Raw genomic sequence first — 25,951 nt, 5'->3', positions numbered from 1 at the left:
GACCACACTGGGAACCGAGTGAAATATGTCACTTTCGTTCGAACGAAAATGTAAAAATAAATAGTTTTCTATCGGTCTATTTACGGTATATTTTGAAAATAGGGAATATTCGGTATATTTATCAGGACCAAAAGGTATATTTTGTCGATAAGTCCGCGGTCACACTGTCCAATTCTCAATTGACATAAATTAAAAAAAATTAAATTAAATTTTATCTTTTGAGAAAGCCGTTTCAGTAAAAATGTCACTGAACTACGAAGAAATGAGCTGGTCAGGTAAAGTTTTGAGTGCTTCGTTTAGTAATCGGGCTTTATCGGACTTTAATTGAATTAAGCATGTCTCTTCTATGTTCATGTGTACCCACATATAAATGACATTTTATACAGGAATATTTAAATTAAATCTGCTGGAAAATCAAAGTAAAAACGTATCCAATTTCTTTTCAGATGTGCGAGACCAGTTTAGAAAGTGGCGCGAGGAAACCGGACGACATAGCGAGGAGGTTGTCCAGCTTTGGGTCGCGGTACTCGAGGACAAAGTGCATAAAACTGGCAATGAGCGACATCTGATTCTGGAGCAGGTGATAATAGCGGCACTGGATACGGCGCGATTCGATATTGCCACTAATTGCACCAAGCAGCTGAGCCTGGAGTTTCCCGGTAGTCTGCGCGTGATGAAGTTCAAAGCTATGCGTTATGAAGCACTCGAACAATATGACGAGGCCGATGAAGTGCTGGATGCCATAATAGCCAAAGATGAGACAAATGCTGCGCCCCGGAAACGGAAAATTGCTATACTTAAGGCGCGTGGTCGTCGAGTGGAAGCCATCAAGGAACTAAACGATTATTTAAAAAAGTACCACTTTCTGCATAATACAGTGGAAAGGAATTCACGCTAATTTTTTGTATTTGCAGGTTCATGTCCGATCAGGAAGCATGGCACGAGCTGTGCAGCATGTACCTGGCCGAGGGCGAGTACGGAAAGGCATCATTTTGCATGGAGGAAGTTTTGCTGCACAATCCCCACAGCCATTTGATACATCAGAGACTCGCAGAGATACGTTACACTATGGTGAGCTATTTCCATAATTTGCGATAAAAACACATGGACAATAAGTTGTATTCCTTGCAGGGTGGCGTTGAGAATGTTGAAGCAGCTCGTACGTACTATTCGCAGGCTCTTAAGTTGAATCCTCACAATTTGCGTGCCCTCTATGGCCTTTATTTGAGCTGCAACTTTTTGGCCAATTCTAAAGCAGTAAGTTCCAAGCGCAAAGAGTCGCAAAAGCTGGCACAGTGGGCCCTGGAACAAGTTTCGTCCCATACCGCCAAGCAGTCTTCGATCAAAAACAATGAGAAATTAATTCTCTCATTGGAGGCAGCATTGGGAAACTTGGAAATAAAGTCAAATTGACCCAAAGATGCAATTATTGGTGGATTCATTTATGCAACGTGTCTAAAAAAAATTCCAAATATTCTCCAAAATAAGTTTTCAACAATTAAAGAATATAAATATTAAAAAAAATACCGGGTGTAAATTAGAATTTAGTCAAACAGTGCATCCAAGCTAATATTTATCATGTTTAGCAATTCGGTAATCCTGCTCATCAAATCACTCTTAAATTGACTGCGTGAAGATAGTTCAGCAATAAACTGTGCGGAAAGATCAGAAAAATGTTATTGCAACTTTTTTGTTCCCCTTTTATTAATATAGTAAACAACATAGCATACGGCTTACACAAGCGCTTAAAGCATAAATAAAAAAAAAATGCTAGCTTTGTGGGCTGAAGATTTAAATACCTTTGCAGGTTGATCGCTCCTGCTTCAGCTTTATGATACATATAGTATCCGATTTAAATACCATACAGTTAGCTATGAAAAAAACTGAATCTGGTTGAATTTTGGTAACAAAAAAGGTTATTCATATTCACATTCGTTTGATTATACCCATGGCAGCTGTAATCTGATCCAATTTACATACGTTACAGTAAAGAGAGTCAAAATACACATTGTACATTGTACACATTCTCCCTGCCATAAATACATTTTTTAAGATATGACGGATAGCAGGTGACTTTACGAGTGCCACTGCACGTGAGTATGCGGTGGGTGGGAACCGGAGTGGTGCGCTCTCTTCGTGTATTTACCTTACAAACCGGTGAGAAGGAGCGGGCCGAGAGAGTCTGTCACTCTTAGGAACTAAGTTTCAGACATTTGAAACAAACTTGATCTAGTACGATGCCTCTAGTTATCATCTCCTTTTTGAATCCTGGGTATAAAAACGTTTATGTTCGACCTATGATAGCTCCATACATACATATGTACATACAAATGTATCTATTATAAACGAGAAGTAAAGTTGTAAGTCGCTAATGTGGCCGCGTTTCTACTTTTATACCCGTACTCGGTCAGTATATAAATATGTGATGATATATGTGCGATATGGTCGAAGTGGATTTGCGTAACGCACAGAAGGAAACGTTTCGGACCCCATAAAGTATATATATTCTTGATCAGCATCAATAGCCGAGTCGATAAAGCCATGTTTGTCTGTCCTTGCGTCCGTCTGTCTGCACCCAAAATTCCGTTTCCAGACCCTTGTGATATCACACTGAATCAAGGTTGTTTTACAATTTTGCCACGCCCCATTGCGCAAACGACGAAAATCTGTGGCATCCACAATTTTAAAGATACGAGAACGCAGAATCTTTGAGAATGACCATATCTACCAAATTTGGTTCTGGATCTGGTTCAGATCGGATCATTATTATATAAATAAAGAATTGTTGGGCAGTTGCTTGCCCTTAGGTTAGGTTGAGCCAAAAATATGTTTGTTTTTTTTAATTTAAACACCCTTTAAAATTTGTTATCTTTGGTTTGATAGTAATATTTAAATTTTTATTTTTATTAAACAAAGTTTTTGCGAACAAGTTTACTAAATATATCAACCTCAGCTGAACTTCCTGATATTCACCAGTCGTTAAATTTTTAACAGTAACTAAAAAAAAAAAAAAGTACCTTATTTCAATATTATTTGAAAAAACCAACGAATTAAATTTTTTTTTTGTATGTACATATATTTAACAAAAAAAAACGTCTATTTTCTTTTCGGAGTAGCAACCCCAAAACATTAAACTAAAAATTTGAAAAAAGTTAAATAATTTTATTAACTAAAAAGAACAGATCTGATTGAAAAAAAAATTGTTTGATCAAATTTTGGACCAGCCTAATATACATACATACATATGTACATATGTACGTTTAATGGTGCCTGAAAAGCTTCTTTATGTACGTTTCAAAGAAGTATTCATAATCGAAACAGGTGCTGATTAGATATTGAACAACGTGGTCTTTAAGTTATAAAAAAGTTACCATGAAAAAAAATATGAAAAATTATTGTGAATGCACGAATATACATATATATAATAATCCCAGCCATTAATAAAGAACATTTATTGATGTGGTTCAGTCGCTGCATTGTAAAATTCATTTTATGACACTAGATTATTTTTGCTGGGCTGGCTCGTGCATTATTAACATTAGCATATGTGTACATATTTAGTTCATGACAATTATCATATACTCGTACACATTCATTGCATCCATTGTTATGTAGGTGCAATCCAGGGCTGCAGTATTCTGGGGGAGAAGCCATGAGTGCAGCGCTGATAATTCCGTGGATGGCTAAATATCACATGCATATATTGTATGTACATATGTACCCTTCCCGAACCGAATGTTACGTTAGTTTGTGGAGGAGCCGTTTCCAAACATCTGCTCGCTTCGCACTCCACCAGGACCATGTGGCTTCGGGGATTGTTTGAGTCGAAAGAGATTCTTGAACGCGAGTGTCGGTGTGGAAATTTTCCCACTGCCCGAGTGGCTCGTTGAGTCTTGGCATTGCCCTTGGGATGGGGAGAGAGCAGAATGGCTTCCGTTACCGTTTTTCTGGGATACCGGCACCGGCACACCGTCAAGATATTTAAGATTGGGTAATACTTGAAGAATATAGTCGCGGGCGACAGCCATTTCGGCACCCTGACTGCCGAAGACGTTGCGGATTCCAGGGTTTCCCATGCACGATAGCTGTTCCAGCGCTGGGCAGTGACGTTCGATGCGGTGTATCCAGTCGGTTATGTTTGAGACATCGCAGTTGTTGATCCTAGAAGATAAAAAGTGTCGATGTGGCTATCGAATTCAATGCAGATGACGAAGACTTACCACAATATATTAAGGCTTGGCAGATATGGTAGTGTGTTCAGGTCCAAATTCACATTTCTGTCTAAGATCAGTGTGTCCAGGTCCTCGAAGAAGGAGAGAAATTTTAAATCGCGAAAGTCATTATGACTAAGATCGAGGCACTTGGTCTGCGCTGCAAACTTGTCTGCAAGTCGCCGTGGAATACTTCTTAGATTTTCGTAGGCCAACGAAATACGGCCATTGTCCTCAAGTATACAGTCGGTGAAGGAAACGTCTTCGCTGGCACAGCTGCTATTCGACACGTTCCCGCTGAAGGAATACGGGTTTGGGGAAATCATCTTCCGCTCGTTGTAGTCGTAGCTGTGGGGCAGGCTCAAGCTTTCCAGCGATTGAATATCGGCACAGTTCCTGAGCACCTCGGTCAAGCAACTCTGTGAGTGGCTATGTCAGGGTGCGAGACCAAGATACAAAAATCATTTGCTTCGCTGACGCGCAGGGACCTACCTACCTGTCTTCAGAGTTAGAACGTTCAGATGTCGATGCTCGGGACATAACTTTATTTGATACTTACAACAGGGAAGTGTACAGAATAACTAAATACATATAAGTACATATGTATGCTCTGATTACGATGTTATTCTTTGCTTGGGATTCAGGGTCTGGAGCTCATAATGAGTCTTCCGCGAGCGCCCTGGTGGTTTTTATTTTGGTCCAATGATCAGGGCAGACGAAGGGAAAATGATAATTCATTCTCGCGCCGCGCAGATAATCTGAGTCTTTCCGCTCAGAGTGCAAACAAAATATAATATGTACATACATACATACATGCATACATATGTACACACATACATACTTCTACGTACTTGTGTAAGAATGTACATATGTATGGAAAGAGAGCTGTCATTACTACGGACTGGAAGTACAATCAGACAGTATCACTCAACACACAGCGACAAATAAAGCCCAGAGAACAGTACCTATTGTTTTCTCTTTGTTGATGCTGCACAAGCCTTATCGGCTGGGTATGATAATTACGGTAGGCGTAGGGATCAATTGGTCTCAATTACTCTTTTTCATGACAACAACCTACTCTACATATATTCGACAGTTGTGTGATGTTCAATTGTTGAAAAACAACGGATCTGGAGGGCAGCATCGGGCCCAAAGCTTTTGATACCCACACAGATCGATTGTTTTTAAAAATGTTTGCATATGTATATACATACATATGTACTTATTTATGTATGTCAGCTATTAATATTTTTTCACATTACTTTTAATTATTGAGACCAATAGGGAAAGCAACAACGAAATGGCTGATCGTCCACCTCACTATCTACATACATACATATGTACATATGTAGATCACGAGACTTTTGTTTAATCCTAAATGGAATATTTAAAACTAGAAAGACAGTTGAAATTAGTGGATTTAATTATTCACTAATTTCCACTGCCCAACTAAGAACTACATTTGTACAGAGTCATATCCATTTTTATACCAGGTAATCAATTACGGGTAGTATGGGAGTATATTGAATTTGTTTTCATGAAAATACTTGTACATACATACATATATAAGTATATGTAATACACAGACCAATTTAACATTTAAGTTGATCCACAAATGCCTGGGGTTGCCAGAAATTTTTCAGTCTCGGCGTTGCGAACAATTGATTTGTCAAAATCATAATACCCTCCGTTGCAAGTATTTATTTATTAAATATGTTCTAAAATCAGACGCGATCGAAAAGGTTGACGACAATTTAGCTTGGGCATAGTTCATACCCTGCTTACAAATTTAAACTCGACTGGTTACCGATCGTTGCAATGGCTGCTAAATGATTAAGCATTTATCCATTCGGCGGTTCATGCTGACTAGTAATATACTATGTATATTCACATATACTTTATGGAGCCAGACATACATATGTACATACTTATATATATATATGAACATATATGTATTATGTACATATGTATGTATATGTACTTTATTTGGTAATGATAATAATTAATAATACTTCTTGCACGTTGTCGATGGTCGCTGCGGATTCAGCAATTACTAATGTACACTATGTTGAACATTTATACAGTCGTAAAGTGAGATAAAAGGCGAATAAAAATCAAAATATGCACATCTAAAAGCATATTCCATTCAAAGATGAGTGAAACGAGTGGGGTAGTGGTGGGGTAGTTGTAGTTGGTTGGCCCCACTCTGGTTGGTACGAGCAGTAGCAAAAAGCACAGCACAATGGTGTGAGGCGAGGGCGAGCCCCCTAGTGACTCTCGGGCCGGCGGCTCCCGTTCCGTTGCTACTGTTGGCGCTGCGACGGAATGTAGCCGGAGCGGTATCGGCAGTCTGGTTTCATACATGGACTTCAATAGTTCGGCGCGGGCACACTCGGCAAGAGCTTGCAAGATCAACAGCGACGTCCGCTGTACACCGGTGGCAGAGTGTGTTTTGTCTGTTTTGTGTGACTAATCCGCAATCCGCAATCGGTGCTCGGCCTCGCCTCGCTGATGAGCTTTCAAATCACTCAAGGCGGTAATAACAAAAACACGTCGAGCTTTACATAAACTGCAGCTGAGCATCGACTTTTAAAAACAAAAGTTGCAGAAAGAATAGTATTGTTGTTTGTCTTTTCGGTTGCTAGTGGCTCCACTTTCCTACCCTTGAACAATCGATTGGCATGGGGCATGTACTCCTGTACATTCATTGACATTAAACGTATTGATTAATTGACAACATACGATTTTCGATCTATGCACATACATATTTACATACATATAGACGTATGCCAGAATATTCATAAACACTTTAGGCGTATGTACATATGTACAATGTACATCAATTAACCGAACGAGGGTCTTTCCGCTCTTATCTGTCGGTGGCGCGTGTTGTGTGTACCTCCAGTGAATTTTAGTGCCTAGGAAATGTATAGTAGTTGTACTTGTGGCAACCCAACCATTCGACCTTTGTTTCTGCGTTTTAAGCACAGTGGACATTGGCTTGTGCGACATGCACTCTGATTCTGTTGTGATTAATATAGGAGCAGGTGGTGTAAATGTGGTCCAGAGTCCGCGGGATCTCTGACTGTCATAACCAAAAACAATAACAATGTGTGAAGAGTGAAGCTACAGTACATATGTATGTATATTTGTATATGTACATACATACATATATATTTTTTGGCTATTAAATAATTTGTGAGATGTGCTTTTTGTAATTGCGCATAGCAAAACTCTTCTGTTAGCTAGAACAAGTGATTACTGTACCAGTGCTCGCAGTGGAACGGACTGGCGTCTGCCAAAAGCTCTCAATCAGCTGAGTGGTCTACTCTATGTAGCGGCCAACTGAGTGAGTTCATTGATTAAAGTGTTGAGCTGACGTTGTCGTTTCTTTCTTTGCGAATCTTATCAGAGAGCGGTAGCAGCAAAAATGAAAAAATCCCATTATATGTACATAGGTCCCCAGAGAGGAACTCATTTGTGTGGCGTGTGTTTCTTTTATGGCTTTATGTTATCGGAAGACGATCAAAAGTAATTGTAAGCATCGTATTATTTTAAAGGAATTAATTGTAGGGAATTGCACTGTGCAAAAGCGCGTTGTGTGGAGCAAAGTCCAGAAGCAGGTTGTCGATGTGTTCTGTGTTGATGAGTAAAAAATAAATAACATTGCATATCTACATATTTTGTTCTGCCGTCAGCTGTTGTTACTTGTTGATCGTTTTAAAATTTGATGTACTATTCAATTGCAGCTAGGTCGAGTTTTTATGCTTTCGTTTTGCTGGCATTCAAGATTCAAGGCCAACCCCATCGTTGGAATGCTAATTTCGCACTATGACCTTCCCATGTTATTTCAAAGTTCGAGCACTTTGTGATATATGCTAAATGACATTGAAAACGAAGAAACATTCCACTATGTTGTGTACCCATCGCTCGTATAGTAGAGAGGGTATATTGTGTATTGAACCAGGATGATCATTAATACTCATCAAATATACATACAAATACGTATGTATTCTTGAACAACATAAACATCCTAGTTTGTATCAAAATTTATTTGGATTTATATATGTAAGTATGCACATACCTACATACATATGTATGTATGTATGTATGTATATAAAAGTATTGAAAGTATTTTTCCTGCTTGCGATATACGATATGTACCCTGTTGCGCGTTTTTACTCGATCTTGTGCAGAATGTCCATTTTATGTAATTAATTGTTTATTGTTGTGGCTTCAAGTGTCGCACCAAAAGAAGAATGAACGTTTATTTCTAGGCCCTAGCTTCTAGTGCCTCAACATAAAGATACCTGGGCCTTAGAATTTTATTTACATATTTACTGATGTACTGAACAATATATCTGAGACAAGAAAAGCCTAACTAGCTAGTTTTGTCTACACCAGGAATTTATTTATTCATAATTCATGATGTAGAATTGGGCAATTTTCGTTGTATATTTATTTCAGTCGCATTTCGTTTTAAATAATAATTATTAGGCGGTCAAATGAATAGGCTAATAGCAACGATATACCCTCGTATAGTGGGTGTTAAAAGTCAGGTGGTGTCTTTCGACCTGCTTGTGTGAGTAAACGGAAAAGTTGGAATTTCAACCAACTCAAAGTCTAAACGGGCTCAATTCATGTACTATCTTCGCTCTAGGCACTGCCCCAATCGGCAGTAACTTTTTCATTGGAGACAATTGAACGGTGAAGGACAGGGTCAGGCATTGATATGTTAAGTCACATTTCAATACTGTTTCACACAATCGACGCCTGTTGGGTAAAGCTTGACAGTGTGCGGGAAATTCTAATGAGATGGACGAACTTCAGCTGGAACGAGTGAGTTGTCGTTGTCATGGCTATCAACTCACTGGTACTGCCTGAGGTTATCGGGCAGCACATTTCTCGAAATACTTTTCATGATATCGTTTTGAGTTAGACACATGTACAATGTATGTACATAAACAAGTACATACATAGATAGATATGTATCTAACTACACCAACTAACAAATTTTGTCTCCAGACTCATGTGATATCACACTGAATCAAGTTTGTTTCAAAATTCTGCCACGCCCCTTAACGCCCCCGCAATGGACGAACATCTGTGGCATCCTCGTGCCTCGTGCAGTGTGCGCCCTCTGCCAGGGTGGAACGAGCGAGAACGGCGTGTTGGTGTAACAAGAGAGAGAGAGACAGATGTAGCGGAATTAGGAACGCGGAAGAATGGAAACAGATAAAATATTTTAAAATTTGATTGACTGATTATAATCAGTAACGGTAATTACCGTTCCACCTCGTTAATATTACTTTTGTGTTTTTTCAGACTCTAAACAATATCACCAAGTGAAAGAGGCATAATGACTGGATCAGGTAAATTTAAATATTTAACTCTGAACATCAAAGTATCAAAATACACAGTCTTTGCAAGGTATAAATTGGATGCACTTCATAGTTATACGATTTTTATACCCGTACTCAAAAAAGAGTTAAGGGGTATATTAGATTTGTGGTAAAAGTGGATGTGTGTAAAGCAGAGAAGGAAACGTTTCGACCCCATAAAGTATATATATTCTTGATCAGCATCAATAGCCGAGTCGATATAGCCATGTCTGTCTGTCCGTCTGTCTGTCTGTCTGTCTGTCCGTCTTGTTGAGCGCCTACATCTCAGAGACTATAAGAGCAAGGGCAACTAAATTTGGTTTCAAGGCTCATGTGATATCACACTGCTACAAGTGTATTTCAAAATTTCGCCCCGCCCCCACAAAGGACGAAAATCTCTGGCAGGCATTAAAAAACGCAGAGAATGACCATATCTACCAGATTGCCGAATCTGAATCAGATCGGATCATAATTATAGCCAGAATGAAGAAATTCATTTTCAGTTGGTTCTTCCGCCCCCTCCTGCTAGAGACCAGCTACCTATACTCTTTCTCGCTCGCACACTCTGCCGCGTTCAGTGCGCGAGCAACGCCTAGCGGAGGAGATGTAGAATCTAAATAGAACATGTACAATCTACATGTTAGATGTATAATATACATTGTAGATGTAGATAGCAGATGTAGCAAACAAATGTAAAATGTAAAATATTTGTATTAGTTCTAAAATTCTAAAAAATCATATGCTCAAAAATGTATATGCTGACTGAGTACGGGTATAAGTAGAGTCGCGTCCCCAGAAGCGATTCACACGTTCCTTCTCGTTATTCCTTTCGCTGAGTTGTATAATTTCAGAATTTAGTTAAATTATCTCCAGAAAAGAAAGACTTTTTCTCACGAATATCTTGTTTTTCCACGAATCGTTTCCATACTAACTTATGTGGTATAGCCATCCGATCGACGACATTTGAAATAGTATAGGTACATATGTATGTATACAGCTTACAGTAGATTGAATGATCCATGGTAAGTTGCGGCCTACTGCAAAACTGAGAGACTAGCAGTCATTAAAACAGACACACGTACAGTTATAAGGAATAAATGTAAATATACATACGCACATACATACATATTTATGTATGTTCATTCGCGGCTTTTATTATTATATCAATCATACTTCACTCCAAAATACCCTCCAAATCGGATGAATTTATTAATTTGCTAACTTAGAAACTATCAATCTGTTAGAATATCAAAAAGACATCCTTTCTTGTTAATCAATAGCGCAATGTCTATTTTTTTTTTGCAGTCCACGATCCGAAATGGAGCCTGGAGAGACGCGAGTCGTCGGGACATTTGGTTTGGCGCAAGGAGTCGCCAGAATCTAAAGTTCGATTTCGGTTTGATGTCGAGGTCCTGGAGTTTGAAAAGCATCCACATGAAGAGCTTGAGGAAAAGGAAGATCACTTCTCAATATCAAATCTGTCGACGACAATTGCTTTGTGCGCCACGTGTGTTGCCGTTGTGGCAGCAACAGTGTTTTTGCCCTGGTATCTTATGGAGAGAGTTGGCTCGATATGAAAGCTGTCGGTAAAGGGCTTAACTACATTTATGTACAATATGTACGCACATCCGATCCGTGACGGTATTAAATAGACTTTTGTGTATATACAACATAGATTTAAATTAGTTTTAAATGTAAATAGTGCGTACCGTACATTGTAAATATGACTTTATACGCTGAAAGAGCGTTTTTGTTAATGATGTGACTTATGTATATTAATTATGAGAGTTATGGATCCTATAATCCTCATTTCATAATTTTGAGTGCAGCTGATGCCAGATTAAATGCTGTTGCAGGAGATCACAAAGATAATGTAATAAATAAACAAAATACATGCTTGCCTTTAAGTGGAGCCTTTTGTTACTGTGTCTTAGCACGAAGTCCTTTCATCACTTTCAGGCAGCACACAAAATGTTTCTCCAGCACAATGCTGCGGATCATTTTATTTTGAGGTAATACTTGGAATTGGCGGCAACAACCAATTAGACCGTAGGAACAGTTCATCCCTCGGTTACGGGCCATTTTGGGGAACAATCACATTCATCCCCCGCATATGAAGCATCCTTTTCACAGCGCCCCTGGAGAGGGTAGGGTTGATGGTGTAATGCTATCTCGGCGGATTGATTAATTTTCTTGTGGTTTATGGCAACGCTAAAAGAGCGCATTTACATCCCATAAAATTGTTCGCTATTAATTCATTGGGTATCTTTTGTAAAAATGGCGGAACGGCACGAAAGAAATGATTTTAACGACCAACCCGGTCTCACAATAAACCAGCTGGCTCTTTTTTAAATTAATTGGAATCTACACATTCATCGAACCACCAAGAATTTAAGAAAAAGCAGACAAATATAATATATGTAGCATGTATGATGAACAGTTTTGTGACTACATGTATTGGCTCAAAATCGAAGCCAACAACTGTAAGAGGCCAAAATTGCTTAAATTCGCAAATTATTTTTTGCTCACAGAGTATGGGAGTATTAATATCTCGAAAATGTATGTTTTAGATCCCATAAAGTACATTCATCTACTGTGTACATTGTACATATATAAATATTCTTGAAGATCCAAGTCGATAAAGCCATGTCCATCTGTCTGTCTTGTGAATTTTGTTTGCTGTGATATATCTACTGTGATATCACACTAGATCAAATTTCGAATAGTGCTTCAAATACTGGACGAGGAAGGAGTGTGTGCCAGGGGACTCAGCAACGGAAAATCTTTTTCTTTATTCGGGCTTTAAAGGTAGATATGTTCACTCCCATTATTCTGAGTTTTATTTTCAAAATCGTGGGAGAGTGAAAAAATTGTTATTACGCCTTTAGCAGTTGGATAGCACAGAAGATTGTGATAACGGCCATGAGTGCTGATGCAGAATATATTTATGTACATACACATGTATAATAATTTCGCAATACATACATATCTATTAAGTTTCTCGCTTTGCACCGTCATGGCATTGATTCAATAAGATCCTGGCAACGTTTCTAAGGGATTTGAGTTCAAATATATGAGGGCTGCTACTTAAGTTTCTGGCCTATGTTACTTTTAGCCTGATTAGGTCATTTGCATTAAAAAGTTTAGTATTTTCTGGGGTAAACCTCCAACTAAAATTTTCTTGTGCAACCACGTTTGATTTTGCTTAGCGATAGACAAAAAATTCATCTAAGGAATATCATTTGGGATATGGGAGCAATCTAATTAAGATGTCCTCATAAATTTTTGTCCAATATCAGAATGCTTAACCGTCTGAGACTATCAAAAATAGAGAAACCAAATTTATTAAATCTGTGGATCCACAATGACCATATCTACCAGATTGACGTATCTGGATCAGATCGGATCATTATTATATCCAGCATGAACCAAACATCAGCATTGTGAGACGCGAGTCAGCATTTATCCCATCCGAATGCTCTTTTTAAGTTTTCTTTTTTTTTTTTGGGCACGTTGCCAATGAAGGCTTCTGAGACTTCTGAGAGCTGGACAGGAGCAGGAAAATTGTTCTACCGTTTACGTATGTAAAAAATTATCGGTATCCTAATTTGCAGTCACGTGATCTTTAAAAAAACGTTCCAAATGTTTATAATTAATGGAAACGGTAATCGAAAAGATTATGCCTGAGGGTAAAGTAGAGCTAACACTAAACTCGTGATCTCTAATATATGTAGCTTTAGGGTAATTTTTTAGAGTTGGAAACGAACTTATAAATATGAATACACACAACACACATAAAGTGGCATTCTATTCTCTGTCTTGGCCTACGCTGAATTGGCTTATCTGGACGGGACGGCAATGAGCGAATTTGGATCTTGATAAGACTTTGACGCGGATGAGGATGACGACGACGGGTGGATTCGGCTTCGGTTAGCCCATCTAACAGCTCGACGGGCGAATGCGATAAAAGCTGGAACCATGATAAGATTCCCATGTTGCTGCATACGAATTTTTCTTCTTTGAGCTGGTGCTGACACTCGCATCGTCTCATTGCTTCGCTTCGGTTTTTGTTTTTTATTTGCACTATTTCTTTATATCTATACGATCGTGCTGATCACTATATACCTGGGAATGTGAATCAGTTTATTGTTTGCTCCAGCCGAGTGAGGACGTCTGCCGAGCAAGATTGCTGTACGCCCCAAATACATACGTAGAAAGAGAGCTCGGTAGTAAAGCGCTCGAGACCAACATTGCGATCTCGTTTGAGATTCAAACGCTGTGCTGTGCGATTGATCAGAGGGTAAACCCGACCTAGTCTGCCGTCTGATCTCCACTGGAGCTGACGCTATACCTCCGCCTTTACTTTAAATCGAGCCATTCTGGTTAAGTTACATACATACATACATATGTACATATATAACCCAACAACCAAACCGAACACTTGCAGTTGTTGATTAGAGCCAGTCTCTTGGGGCACAGAATATAATAAATCGAAAACAGAAAGCAAACAAATCCCAAACGTGACGCAGAGTCCGAGAGAAGCAAATAACCTGTTTCGAATCTGTCTAAATGTAAGTCGCCCAAGGTCGATCTCTCGGTCTTTGAAGAGTTTTTAAAAATGTTTGACGTTGAAGCAATTTTGTTGTGTTTTTGGCTGTTCCATTTCAGTTTAGTTGGCTTCGAAATGACCAAAGTGCCGGAGACAACTTTCGCTGACCTGAGCTTGGCAGATAAGGCAAGTATTGCATTAAAGTTATCTAACGAGTTCTTGTGGTATCATATAAAGAATAAACAACAGCGGAGTCTGAATAACTGATCTTGACGATTAAACAGAAAACAGCACGTGACGGACGACTCGAAAGGTAAACAAAATCAGAAAATTAGCAGCAAGAAATGAGTAGGACAACTCAAGCATCCCGAAGCTGTTAGTACGCTCCTTCCAAAAATTATCTGTGGCTTTCAAACTCAAAAAAATTCCACAAGGTCATCGTTTTATTAGACTGTTTTAAATAATAGCAATGATAACCTCATCTGGGCGAATAAACTGTTCGTAATTCACGATGACTGACCTGAATAATTTCTTTGGAAAATTATAAAATAACCCACTAAAAGAATGAATTGAAAGATTACAACAAATGTGCGGTTTGAAACAATACATACGAGTTTCTATGTGGAAACAAGTTCATTTTTATTCCATACGGTCAAAGAAATTGAAGCAACTGATAATAGATACGAATACCCAAGATAAGGTAAACATTTGTAGCCTCCAAATGGCGTCTGTTTACTTACACCTTGGGAAGCAATCGATTGATATCCGATCTAGACGATCGTTTTCACATCTCCCTGGGTCAATTGGCGTGACGAATTATCGCTCGCATGCTAAGCGATGCCAATTAGTGACAGGCTTCACATATTTTCCCCTCTTGGGTTTTCTTAGAATTAATACACAGATTTCGCTGGGTCACACGTACAGTGCTACTAATGGATTTGAATATTGTTAATTTTTTACGCGATTTCTTCAACAATCGAATTTGGTTTTTTTACTCGTACAACTATTAAGCGTTTCTTTCCTTGATTATAAAGTTATACAAGCGTGTCCCATTTCTTTCCGTTATATTTCGAGATTTTTCGATAAATATCAACATTTTGATGCGGTCAAAATAATAGTAGTGCTAACTTTCGTTGTTAAACAAAACTAGAATGATTTATTGAACAGTTTCAAGCTTTTTTAGTTTCGTTTTTGGTCATTTGGTACCGGTGTCATGGGGCGTGGCAAACACTCTAGGTTCGTTCTTAAACTGCTCGTTTCAGTAGGAAAGTAATATTTTGAGATGCCAGATATTATTGGTTGTTTAGCTATTCAAAGTCAAGAAAGTTATTCGGCAATGGTCGGACTGATCACCCGATCTAAATATAATAGAGAATTTATGATGCTATATGAAAGGAAAAGTCTCATAAATAACACAATCAACTTTGCGACGTTTTGCAAAGGTCCTGGAGGAGGGTTTCTGTAGAAAGCTACCAAAATTTAGTTAGCTCCATGCCAAAGCCGAGCTGACGGTAGAGCTGGCATAGGCTACTAAAATAAATCTTTAAACTAGCTTTGAACTTACTGTTGTTAATATATTATATAAAGACCACTCTTAGAAAATGTTGTGAGACCGTTTGTCTCTTATGAAAAGTTGCACAACTATTATTTTGACCGACCCGTTTTTGAGGTACTTCAACATTTTAATTGTTTTCTGAAAATGTTGATGGTTTATTATGAGTTGTTTTCTATTTTTACAATTTGCAAATAAGGTAGTCTCTAAAATAACTAAAATTATTATGGGGCAGTGCTCGTAAGTTCTTTTTTTGAGGATATTTGTAAAGTCATATTGGCACCGCAGCTGTACATACGAATATTATCTACACTTCTTAGGCCTATGTAACTTGTACGAGTACATATGTGTGTTTTCAAAAATCAACAAAATGTGTATTTTTCTGCCTGTCCGGATTTTTTGATATGTGGACACTCAAGTTATTTAACTTTAAAGTTTAACCGATGCACTATGGGAAAAAAGTCGAAAATTTTGGCAGTTATGTAATTTTTTTGTGTTAAATATTTTAATGCGGTTTTCATTTTTCGATTCCTTAATAACAAGATAGAACAAAACTAATATTAGAACATTTTTAAGGAATACCCTTTCAAAATCAGCTGATTCAGTGGTGCTTTCAGTTGTAAAAAATGTTGGAAAACATTGAACTACTTGCAACTTGAATGTTGACTCGATCCTAAATATTAACTGAAAGTAGATTTATTGTTTACATGTTTTTAGATAGTTATGTGTTGTTATTGAATTTCCCCATGTGTTGTTCGAGTGTATTTTTAGCTGTATACCAACAAAGTTACGGGTGTTCTGTAGAATATTACTTTTGTACCAATCACCAAGGTTCAAGTTAGCTGTTTTTAACCAATTAATATAGAACCAAATGGTATTAATGCTTTCGGCCCGTTTTTGCCCCTTTTCGGGAAATATTGCATTTTGCAGGTGCCTATGAGCTCACTCTTGCAGCGCTGCTTGAGGTTCGGATCAACAACAAACGCGAAGCAGACGCTGTAAAAAGTTATATTTTATAAAAAATTGATGAAAACTAGCTGACTGAAGGCCAATTTATTGCCTATGTAAACAACCATTTACTGAAATACAATCGCATGTTGGAGCGATTCAAATAAAATCACAATCAATCAATCAATAAAATATATTTTTAAGCTCAAGCTTTTGTTTAAGTATTTTTATCATAATTAATGATTTAAACCAATTTTGTGTAATAAATACTTCATAAATGGCGGAGGCGGAAAGAAGGCGTGGTCAAAAAGACAACATTTTTTTTCGAAATTCTAGTTAAGTCCAACGAGCATTTGTGCAAATTTGTAGAGGTCTAGCTTTATTTTTAGAATAAATGACAACAGGGCCTTCAAAGTAGGATCGTATTCGTAAACGCTTGAGCGTCGAGAATCGGTTCAAAATGTTATAAGATATAGGAAGGGAGTTTATTTAGTCGGTTGGAATCGGTATTAGAACCAAAGCTAAACGGCGGCTCTGCTCCTTGTCACAGTGCAATATTGGTCAGGAATATTTTTTTTGACTTTTTTATTGAATTGTGTTGTGATTTATTCAAACAGTTTGATTTTTAAAACGATGCGGTTTTTAGGTAAAATAATATTTAGCAATGGTGCGAATTAGTACGTGGGACTGGCCGGGAAATAGTACTGATATGAATCCGATCAATAATCTTTAGCACATTATCAATGTTTTTATATGAAAGCAGGGACTGAAAACTTGATCGGAAAATATTATTATTAAAAAAATATAAAAATATGGTATAATTTCTGAAATCTAGTAGATACCAAGCTTTCCCGTAGAAGATTAGTTTTTAAACACACAGGATGTTGGAAAAAGTATCACTCCACCTATTTATTATATACTCTTCAAGATCAATTTTATTACGTCAACAAATTAGAGTGAATTTTTCTGTACAAACATAAGAATGAATACAAAAGTCACTATTTTTTTATTTAAGGAATCTTTTGAAAACAAAGACATTTGGGTTTAAACTTTTTACATATTTCTTTTCTTTTATATTGTTAGCTTGGTTAAATAAGCTTTTAATAAGCCTTTTGAGAAAAATACAACAATTGTATAAAACCAAAAAAATTCAATTATTTTAGAATGTCCACATTTCATTTTGTCCGCTACTGTGTGTACGATAGCTATCTGAGCTTCTGATTAATTCACTTCTTCAAATACATTGTCTGTAATTATTTTCACATTTTTTTACAGACTGCAGTTAAGAAGTCGAGCATTATAGCTCGACGTTTTTCCGATGTGTCCACTTGCTCGTTTAGCTCCAGTAAGTTGTTTCTTTTAAGTCCACCCCTAACCTAAATGATCTCTGATTACATTTTCCATCAGCTTGTTTCACGGGCAGTTCAGATGAGGACGAAGTTTCCCCAAAGGATAACAGGCTGCGCAACTCCAGCGGCAGTACCGATTTTTGTATAAAGAATATTAGCAAGAGTGCGTTTGGACGCAGGGAGATCGATATTGCAGAGTCGGAAATGCCCGGCATTATGGCCCTGCGCAAGCGTGCCGCCGAGGAGAAGCCACTGAAGAATGCCAATATAGTTGGCTGCACACACGTGAATGCCCAGACGGCGGTGCTCATTGAGACCCTGGTGGCGCTGGGGGCCAGCGTCCGCTGGGCGGCCTGCAATATTTACTCGACCCAGAACGCGGTGGCTGCGGCGTTGGCTGAGGCAGGAGTGCCGATCTTCGCCTGGCACGGCGAGACCGAGGAAGACTTCTGGTGGTGCCTGGACAAGTGTATCCACAAGGAGGGCTGGCAGCCGAATATGATCCTGGATGACGGCGGCGATGCCACACACTTGATGCTGAAGAAGTATCCGGAATATTTCAAGTCAATCAAGGGCATTGTGGAGGAAAGCGTGACAGGTGTACATCGGCTGTACATGCTATCAAAGGCCGGAAAACTGACCGTCCCGGCAATCAACGTGAACGACTCGGTTACGAAGAACAAGTTTGACACCTTCTACACTTGCCGCGATTCCATTCTCGACAGGTGGGTGTAGCTTGCAATCGATGGATTTCCTTATTTATGGTTATGGTACTACCAGTCTAAAGCGCACCACGGATATAATGTTTGGAGGCAAGCAGGTCGTTATCTGCGGCTACGGGGATGTTGGCAAGGGCTGTGCACAATCACTGAAAGGCCAAGGATGCATCGTCTATGTCACCGAGGTTGATCCGATATGCGCTCTTCAGGCGGCTATGGACGGGTTTAGGGTGGTGCGCCTCAGCGAAGTCATTCGGGACGTAGATGTGGTCATCACGGCCACGGGCAATAAGAACGTTATTACTCGTGATAACATGAATCGCATGAAGAACGGTTGCATTCTTTGCAACATGGGCCATTCCAGTTCCGAGATAGATGTTGTAGGTGAATGACGTTCGACAAGCATTTCCCATTGACAATTCAAAATCATTTCTTTTGGTTCCAGAACAGTTTACACACGCCTGAACTGATTTGGGAACGAGTGCGCTCCCAAGTAGACCACATAATTTGGCCAGACAAAAGAATGATTATCCTGCTGGCCGAGGGTCGACTTGTAAACCTCTCCTGCTCAACCATTTCGTCGTTTGTTGTGTCCGTGGCTTCCTCCACCCAGGCTCTTGCGCTGATAGAACTTTACTCTTCACCTGGAAGATACAAGTCGGACGTTTACTTGCTGCCAAAGAAAATGGGTAAGTTAGCGTGTTTCCTGCATTCAGACATGCTTGTCTAACCTAAATTTGAATTTTTTACCAGATGAATACGTAGCCAGTCTGCACCTGCCCACTTTTGAAGCACACCTGACGGAGCTGACAGATGAGCAAGCCAAGTTCATGGGATTAAACAAGGCCGGGCCTTTCAAAGCTAACTACTACAGGTATATACATTATATTATGGCATCGACTATAATTACTATTAATAAAAAATAATTTCTATTTACAGATATTGATCACTTTACTCGCATATTTATTCATTATTGTTATTATTCTTCAGTATTTTGATGTTATTAAAGCAAGAAGGGGCGAAACTTTTGATCAATTTTTTGTCTATTTTTCAAGACCATCGCGACTATTGGTCGCAAATTTTGATCCGCTCCATTCAACAAACATATCATCTAACTTATCGAACTTATTGTTTGATATGATTTAAGTTTCATCTCTAGGGTGTTTAAAATAATTTAAAAACTTAATTCAACAATAACGGAATATTTCGAAATATTTCCAAATAGAACAATAACAATTAAAAACAATACATCGCCTAACCTAATTCTTCGAATGCCGGGTATAAATTATTATTTTAGATACATAGATCTTTAATATTTCATCCTCCAAGGTTTTGTATTGCTTTGGATACATTGTATAATTTTTATTAAAATAATAAATGGGGTATTTGGTGGGAAGCCACGGAGAGCAGCAGAGTCTGTAAAGCTAACGGAGTTAATACCAAAACGAATAACAGAAGGAGTGACTAGAAGGGGCCGTCAAACTAAGAGAGGAGAGAACATAACATCCACTCCACGATCGATGCCAAAGTCTCTCTCGAAAAAAGGCAAAAGTACGAGCGCCAGTATCCGTCCTGGATTCATGTCACAACGGAACCCTGGTCCCAGGCTGCCACTGAAAAATTTAAGAAATAAACCTTAAAAAAAACGTAATTTACTAATTTGTCTAGTAAAGTGAGATACTTAATAGGTTCACTGAATTCCTTAATTTAGACTTAACCAGATTAACCCATTTATAACATTCTGCGTTTGACCCCGGCAATGATAACATTTCGAGAGAAATAGCTGCCAGCTGTGTCATCTTTGCGAATCCAAGTCTTGAATTCTTTGCTTTTTAGCCAAGCATCGCGGCACTTGTGCGTATGGTCTTTTGGGATTTCGAAAATGTTAATACATGTTTATCCTCATTTGGTATAGAGTTGATAGTTTGCTTAAAAATAGTGGTTAAGTGGCAAATATTGATACAAAACGAGACGGGACGTTGTGAGCAGGACATTGTCCATTGCGACATCAAGGGCGACAATGTGCTGGTGGGGTCGTCAAGATCTCCGATTTTGGCACCTCCAAGCGGCTGGCGCGCATCAATCCCATGACGGAAACATTCACTGGCACCCTCCAATACATGGCGCCCGAGGTGATTGATCAGGGTGTGCGTGGCTATGGCATGGCGGCAGATATCTGGTCGTTTGGCTACACAAACGTGGAAATGGCCACCGGCAAGCCGCCCTTCATTGAGTTGGGCTGCGCCCAGGCGGCCATGTTCAAGGTCGGGTACTACAAGAAGCATCCGAATATACCCGTAGAGCTGTCCACCAATGCCAAGAACTTTATTCAGCGTTGCTTTGCCATAAGCGTGTTGGACAGACCATCGGCCTCGCAGCTGCTGGAGGATCCCTTTCTGGCTGAGTGAGTTATTTGGATAAACTCTGAAGTTTTCCCTTGATTTATTATTTTTATTTGATTCCTACAGCAAACCACGCAAACCGAGACCTGCTTTACCCATTAATACGGACTTTGGGAGGAGCATTTCGGTGCCAGCGGATCGCCTGATACACAAGACGACGCCTCCATTGACCTACAATACTACCTGCAATACGCCCACCACACCAGAACTGGAGTAAGTCCCCGTCCCCTACCCCTAATTCCCATTCACAGCCAAACTGATGCGTAATGCTCCCTTTTAGCGTTACTCACACATCTTCTGTGGATATTGATGAGCTGCCCAGCCTGCTGGAGCTTACTCTTCCGGATTTCTGCTCTCTCGCTGCGCACTAGCATCAGTGAGACGAGCGAAACGGATGGCCTTATAGGCTGAAAAAGGACTCGCAGCGACGCACCACTCTATCGAAAGTGCTCGCATTGGACGAGTCCAAGAAAATCGATGCGGATCAGAATTCAATTGCCATTCGGAAGAGCGATCTGCTGATACGCGGATTGAGGGACTACATTATGAACGAGAACGAGAAGCACTTGGCCTCGGATCACCTCCATTTGGCGCTGTACTCCTTTCAGGATGCAGTCGTCTGTGTGCTGAGGTACCACTGCATCAAGCCGCATTGGATGTTCGCCTTGGATAATCTCGTGAAGCGCGCCGTGCAGGCAGCCGTCACCATCTTCTCCCCGGAGCTGGGGGCCAATCTGGCGGATAAGGATCTCTCTGGGAAGGATGATGAGAGCGTGCAGACCTCACCGCTGCAGCATGCCGGCTCCTCGGACAGTCAGGAGAAGCAACAGTGCTTGGAGAAAGTCCTGCCCACCAGCAGCTCTGGCGGCGTACTGCCCTCGGACCCTGGCTACGATGGTGCACTCCACAGCTCTGTGGAGTATGTGCGCATACTGCGCGACATCCGTGAGAACCAGCACAAGCTGCAGCGCCAGATGATGGAGCAGCAGCGCCAGATGATGGAGCAGCAGCGCCAGAGCATGCGGGCATTGCACACCATAAACCAGGAGCTGGCCCACATTTACATGGGTGGCCGGAAGAGATTAAGGTGGGGAGTTTCAGACTTCGTTAAAATGTATTTATAACCAAAGAATCTCCTTCCGTAGACTCACCATCAATGGATTCAACAAAAAGTGCCATAGAATGAGTCCCAGTGCAGCGGCAGTAGGCGGAGCAGGAGCAGGAGCAGGCAGCGCACGGCCAGCAGTGTCTGGGAATGCCAGGCGGCAGCTAAACAAGCACAACTTTGGTCTGCACGAGGTAGACGAGCAGTTGGAGCAGTGGCTAACGCAGCAGGACATTGATGAGTTCTCAATGACACTCATACTGAATGAGGACTTCATCTACAATATGGAAAAGCTGGACCTCATGCGTTTGGGATTGCGGTGGGTGTAGCACAAATGCCTCATCCTTGACCTGTTCTACATGTCCATCCTCTTTTTCCAGCGTTGGCATTGAGGTGCGTTTGTGAATAAGCACGCATATTATTCGTACACCTTCATCACTCTAGCTTGAACACCTATAACTTGGCGTACGTTTAAGTTAAACAAGAAAAGTATCGAAGATCAACATTTCTACTATCAGTTCACAAAAAAAATCTTTTAATTTTCCACTATGCTATCCTTATACAAATTAACTGAAGCCAAAAGTAATTTTTTTACGCACATCAATTATTCGTACAGTTGTTAGGTTCTTTAAGAAATATTTGAATATTACAGCTAAAAATAAATTTTTTTTTTTTTGTCCGTATTTATTCTTATTGATGTCTATTAGTCCTCGGCACAACTTTTTCGCAAAGGTATTAGTGCCCTTTGTCCAATTAAACAACTTCTTTTCGTTTCTATTTTAATTTTAAAATATAATTTTATATATTCTAAGTTCCTCTTATTGTTTGTAGCAATTTTCAGCAATTTTTTCATCGATTCGACGAATTTTACTGCGATCTATGGCGTAATTTTCCCCCACGCCTCTGTAAGTGCTGTTTTTAAGCCCGTTTTACGTTTTATAATGTTTATAATGCCAGTTCCGAGAAATTCCCGATTTAAGGTTAGGGTCGTTCAACTGGTAAAATCAAAAGCCATATTTTATCTTTTATACCGAGTTGAATATTTGACAAAGGTTTCTTTATGTATGTATGTCCTTGTCCATGTTCCCATCAAAGAAATCCGAATTCCAACACCAGCGGATGACATATGTGCTCAAATAAGTCACATGATCTCCTCCATGCATAGCTGCAGCGTTCAGGTTAGAACAAACAAAACCAAATGAAATATTTAAATAATGAAGATAAGGCAGATATATGAAGGACAATTAAACGAATATTGTAATTTATTATTATTATTAATTTTTATGAATATAAAACAAATATTGTTTTGAAAACATGTTTTCTTCACGATGGTGCCAGCAGTGGCAAGGGAGGCTCGCCATTTGCTGCCATTTCCTTTGCCAATAAAATATTGGGCCGCTAGAAGAATATATGACAGATTTTTGCTAGCAAAAAGTTTTTGGATTTGATTACTAGGCTTTATGCAATATGCCATTCGAGAATGTATTATTGCGATGCCACATTGTTAATATTGGATAAAATTTAAGCATATTCTAGCAAAACAAAAAATGTTAAAAAAGGCCAAGTCGAACATAAAACAGGATAGATTTCCGGATAGGGGAACAGATCTGTCAGGAAGAAGACAAGACTGAAATGGCATCAACCCTCCAAACCCAACGAATATGGGAGGTAAATAAAATTTTCCCAACTTGAATCGAAAGCGCCACGTGCTGGTTCCGGCTTCCAAATGGGGGGGGGGGGGGGGGGTTTCCCCCCCGCAAAAAAAAGGGGGAGGAGCAACAATAAGACGCTAGGGGCTCGCAAAGGCAAAAAAAAGACGCTAGGTGGCTCTTTCAACCTCAACTAAATATAAAACTAAATACACCCGCTCTCTTCTTCTTCTCTTTTTTTTTTTCCCCTTATGCGAACGAGCTAGAGGAGGGTTGGCCCGACCCAAGCACGTGCTGGTTCCGGCTTCCAAATTCGGTAGAGAAGGGTTGGGGTATAAAAATTCGAGCCGATACCTTGCTCGCTGACATTAAAGCTACAATTATTGTTCACGTGCTACAAGACCCTATCCACAAAACATAGTACACTACCACACATCTCAAAGACGGACAAGTTCACAGTGGCGCACATCTTCGCAGCGGATGTTCTGCTTGCGCTTCGCCCTCCCGACCATGATCATCCTATCCACTTCCAAAATTTTGATGATCCCTTACGCCACTACGATCTACCTACACAGCAACATTAATCGACGCATGGCTCCCCATTGAAAACACTAACACATCATAATCATTATTAATTTAATTAACATAAAAACCTAACATTAGGGACCCCACTAAACATTATAAAGACGACGCTAAAGTATATCTAAAACTTAAATGTAAATGTAACGTGATGTTATGTTATGTTATGTTATGTGTACTGTAAACGATGAGCGAGCATAGAAAAAAAATGTAAAAGGCAAACTGAATGTTAAATGTTAAATGTTAACCCGCTGTAATGGCTACAAGCGCAAGCTGCTGGATCAGCTGCTTAAGCTATGTGGGAGAGGGAGTGGTAAGGAAAAGATACTCTGAGGCATTGAACGGCATAGGCCGGATATAGGGCATGAGAGGGCTGAAAATTACTACAGGTACCTTTTAGTGGCAGTTATATGCCCACTTCATTCCTCTCCAACGTAGAAGCGCTTCGACGTCGGCTGTAAAGAAATAAAAGCGAATACCTCGAAGAGAGCGCTAACTCGCTCTCTCTACACCTACTCTCATCCGCACCGATGCAGCGTCTTGCTCTCTCGCTTTCGCGATATGCTTCCAAGCTACGCTATGCTTAGCTTGGCGGGAGTTGTTGGTAAGGTGGATGAGGGAATGAAGGAATTAGGTATGAGAGGGAATAAAGGAATTAGATGGGAGAGGGAATAGCTGGATCGCTCTACAGCATTGCCTGACGCCTATACTCCTTCCCGCTTTACTTTCCCCTCCCTTTAATTTGAATTTAAGCTCGCTTGCGCGGAAGGCGCTGAACTAAACACTAAAGGGCCGTTACGGCGTTCGCCTGCTCTGTTGCGGCTGATGGTACTGTTGGTGCGTGGACGCTGTTGTTGGTGCGTTTCCACTGTTGCTGGTGCGCCGACTCTGTTGTTGGTGCGTTGACGCTGTGGATGGCGCGCTGACGCTGTTGTTGGTGCGTTGCCACTGTTGCTGGTGCGCCGACTCTGTTGTTGGTGCGTTGCCCTGTTGCTGGTGCGCCGACGCTGTGGTTGGCGCGCAGACGCTGTGGATGGCGCGCTGACGCTGTTGTTGTCTTAGAGCTGCAGTTTTGGCTTCTGCTTGGGCGCTCTCTGCCTGATGATGAAAATAAGGCGAGCGCGGCCGTTGCGATCAAAGCCGCTATATGCCGTTGTTGGCGGCCTAGCGCTGCCTGATGAAGCTGGGCAAGCGCGTCTAGCTGAACGCGCGGTTGTTTGCTGGCGCTGCCGGTATGCTGATGGGCTGTTTTGATTTTTATATTTCGCCCTTTTCTTTGCTTTCACTAGCTTGAATTTTGTTCGAGCGCGCACTTCTAAACTGTCTCAATACTCCTCGGGAACTGCCCCTGCCTCATTCTCTCGTTCAGGCCGCGATCGAAACTCCCGACTCTCTCCGACCCGATCCACTTTGGGGAAATTACCTCCCCTGTCCATGCCTTTCACTCAAAGGTCCGTGAGAGAAGTCCGCCTTCAGTTTGGACAGCCCATCCCATTCCCTAAACATA

The 25,951-nt window shown here is 40.1% G+C and overlaps 4 protein-coding genes and 1 pseudogene across 11 annotated transcripts; 4 read left to right on the top strand and 1 right to left on the bottom strand.

The window, feature by feature from the left end:
- The first annotated feature begins 144 nt into the window (after positions 1 to 144).
- Positions 145 to 1,674, top strand: LOC111071064 (ER membrane protein complex subunit 2). Its single transcript, XM_022362171.2, has 4 exons — positions 145 to 275; positions 447 to 855; positions 915 to 1,071; positions 1,132 to 1,674. The coding sequence occupies exons 1-4, from the start codon at positions 242 to 244 to the stop codon at positions 1,411 to 1,413; spliced, it is 882 nt and encodes a 293-aa protein (XP_022217863.1). The 5' UTR covers positions 145 to 241; the 3' UTR covers positions 1,414 to 1,674.
- Positions 1,675 to 3,187: 1,513 nt separating this feature from the next.
- LOC111071068 (leucine-rich melanocyte differentiation-associated protein) lies at positions 3,188 to 4,941 on the bottom strand. 4 transcript variants are annotated; one of them, XM_022362182.2, is made up of 4 exons: positions 4,771 to 4,940; positions 4,708 to 4,711; positions 4,221 to 4,640; positions 3,188 to 4,161 (listed from the first exon to the last, which is right to left on the bottom strand). In XM_022362182.2, the coding sequence occupies exons 3-4, from the start codon at positions 4,535 to 4,537 to the stop codon at positions 3,744 to 3,746; spliced, it is 735 nt and encodes a 244-aa protein (XP_022217874.1). In that variant the 5' UTR covers positions 4,538 to 4,640; positions 4,708 to 4,711; positions 4,771 to 4,940; the 3' UTR covers positions 3,188 to 3,743. The 4 variants fall into 4 exon arrangements, with proteins under 4 accessions (XP_022217874.1, XP_022217871.1, XP_022217872.1 ...); XM_022362179.2 differs by having other exon boundaries at positions 4,708 to 4,941; XM_022362180.2 differs by having other exon boundaries at positions 4,221 to 4,711.
- A 1,606-nt stretch (positions 4,942 to 6,547) lies between these two features.
- On the top strand, positions 6,548 to 11,499 carry LOC111071106. Of its 4 annotated transcripts, none has more exons than XM_022362243.2 (3): positions 6,548 to 6,747; positions 9,537 to 9,583; positions 10,898 to 11,499. In XM_022362243.2, the coding sequence occupies exons 2-3, from the start codon at positions 9,571 to 9,573 to the stop codon at positions 11,167 to 11,169; spliced, it is 285 nt and encodes a 94-aa protein (XP_022217935.1). In that variant the 5' UTR covers positions 6,548 to 6,747; positions 9,537 to 9,570; the 3' UTR covers positions 11,170 to 11,499. The 4 variants fall into 4 exon arrangements, with proteins under 4 accessions (XP_022217935.1, XP_022217936.1, XP_022217938.1 ...); XM_022362244.2 differs by lacking the exon at positions 6,548 to 6,747 and adding an exon at positions 6,798 to 7,350; XM_022362246.2 differs by lacking the exon at positions 6,548 to 6,747 and adding an exon at positions 7,544 to 7,560.
- Positions 11,500 to 13,737: 2,238 nt separating this feature from the next.
- LOC111071095 (adenosylhomocysteinase-like 2) lies at positions 13,738 to 19,951 on the top strand. Of its 2 annotated transcripts, XM_022362223.2 has the most exons (9): positions 13,738 to 13,974; positions 14,040 to 14,163; positions 14,261 to 14,327; positions 17,917 to 17,986; positions 18,049 to 18,715; positions 18,771 to 19,089; positions 19,155 to 19,398; positions 19,463 to 19,583; positions 19,649 to 19,949. In XM_022362223.2, exons 3-9 carry the CDS (start codon positions 14,277 to 14,279, stop codon positions 19,653 to 19,655), a joined length of 1,479 nt encoding a protein of 492 aa, XP_022217915.2. In that variant the 5' UTR covers positions 13,738 to 13,974; positions 14,040 to 14,163; positions 14,261 to 14,276; the 3' UTR covers positions 19,656 to 19,949. The 2 variants fall into 2 exon arrangements, with proteins under 2 accessions (XP_022217915.2, XP_022217916.2); XM_022362224.2 differs by having other exon boundaries at positions 13,738 to 14,163; positions 14,266 to 14,327; positions 19,649 to 19,951.
- Positions 19,952 to 20,445: 494 nt separating this feature from the next.
- Positions 20,446 to 22,961, top strand: LOC111071093 (annotated as a pseudogene).
- Positions 22,962 to 25,951: the final 2,990 nt, after the last annotated feature.

Source organism: Drosophila obscura, unplaced genomic scaffold (assembly GCF_018151105.1).
Source record: "Drosophila obscura isolate BZ-5 IFL unplaced genomic scaffold, ASM1815110v1 contig_192, whole genome shotgun sequence".
Taxonomy (NCBI): domain Eukaryota; kingdom Metazoa; phylum Arthropoda; class Insecta; order Diptera; family Drosophilidae; genus Drosophila; species Drosophila obscura.
The sequence above is the reverse complement of the archived record's forward strand: the minus strand, read 5'-3'. Positions and strand labels throughout refer to the sequence as shown.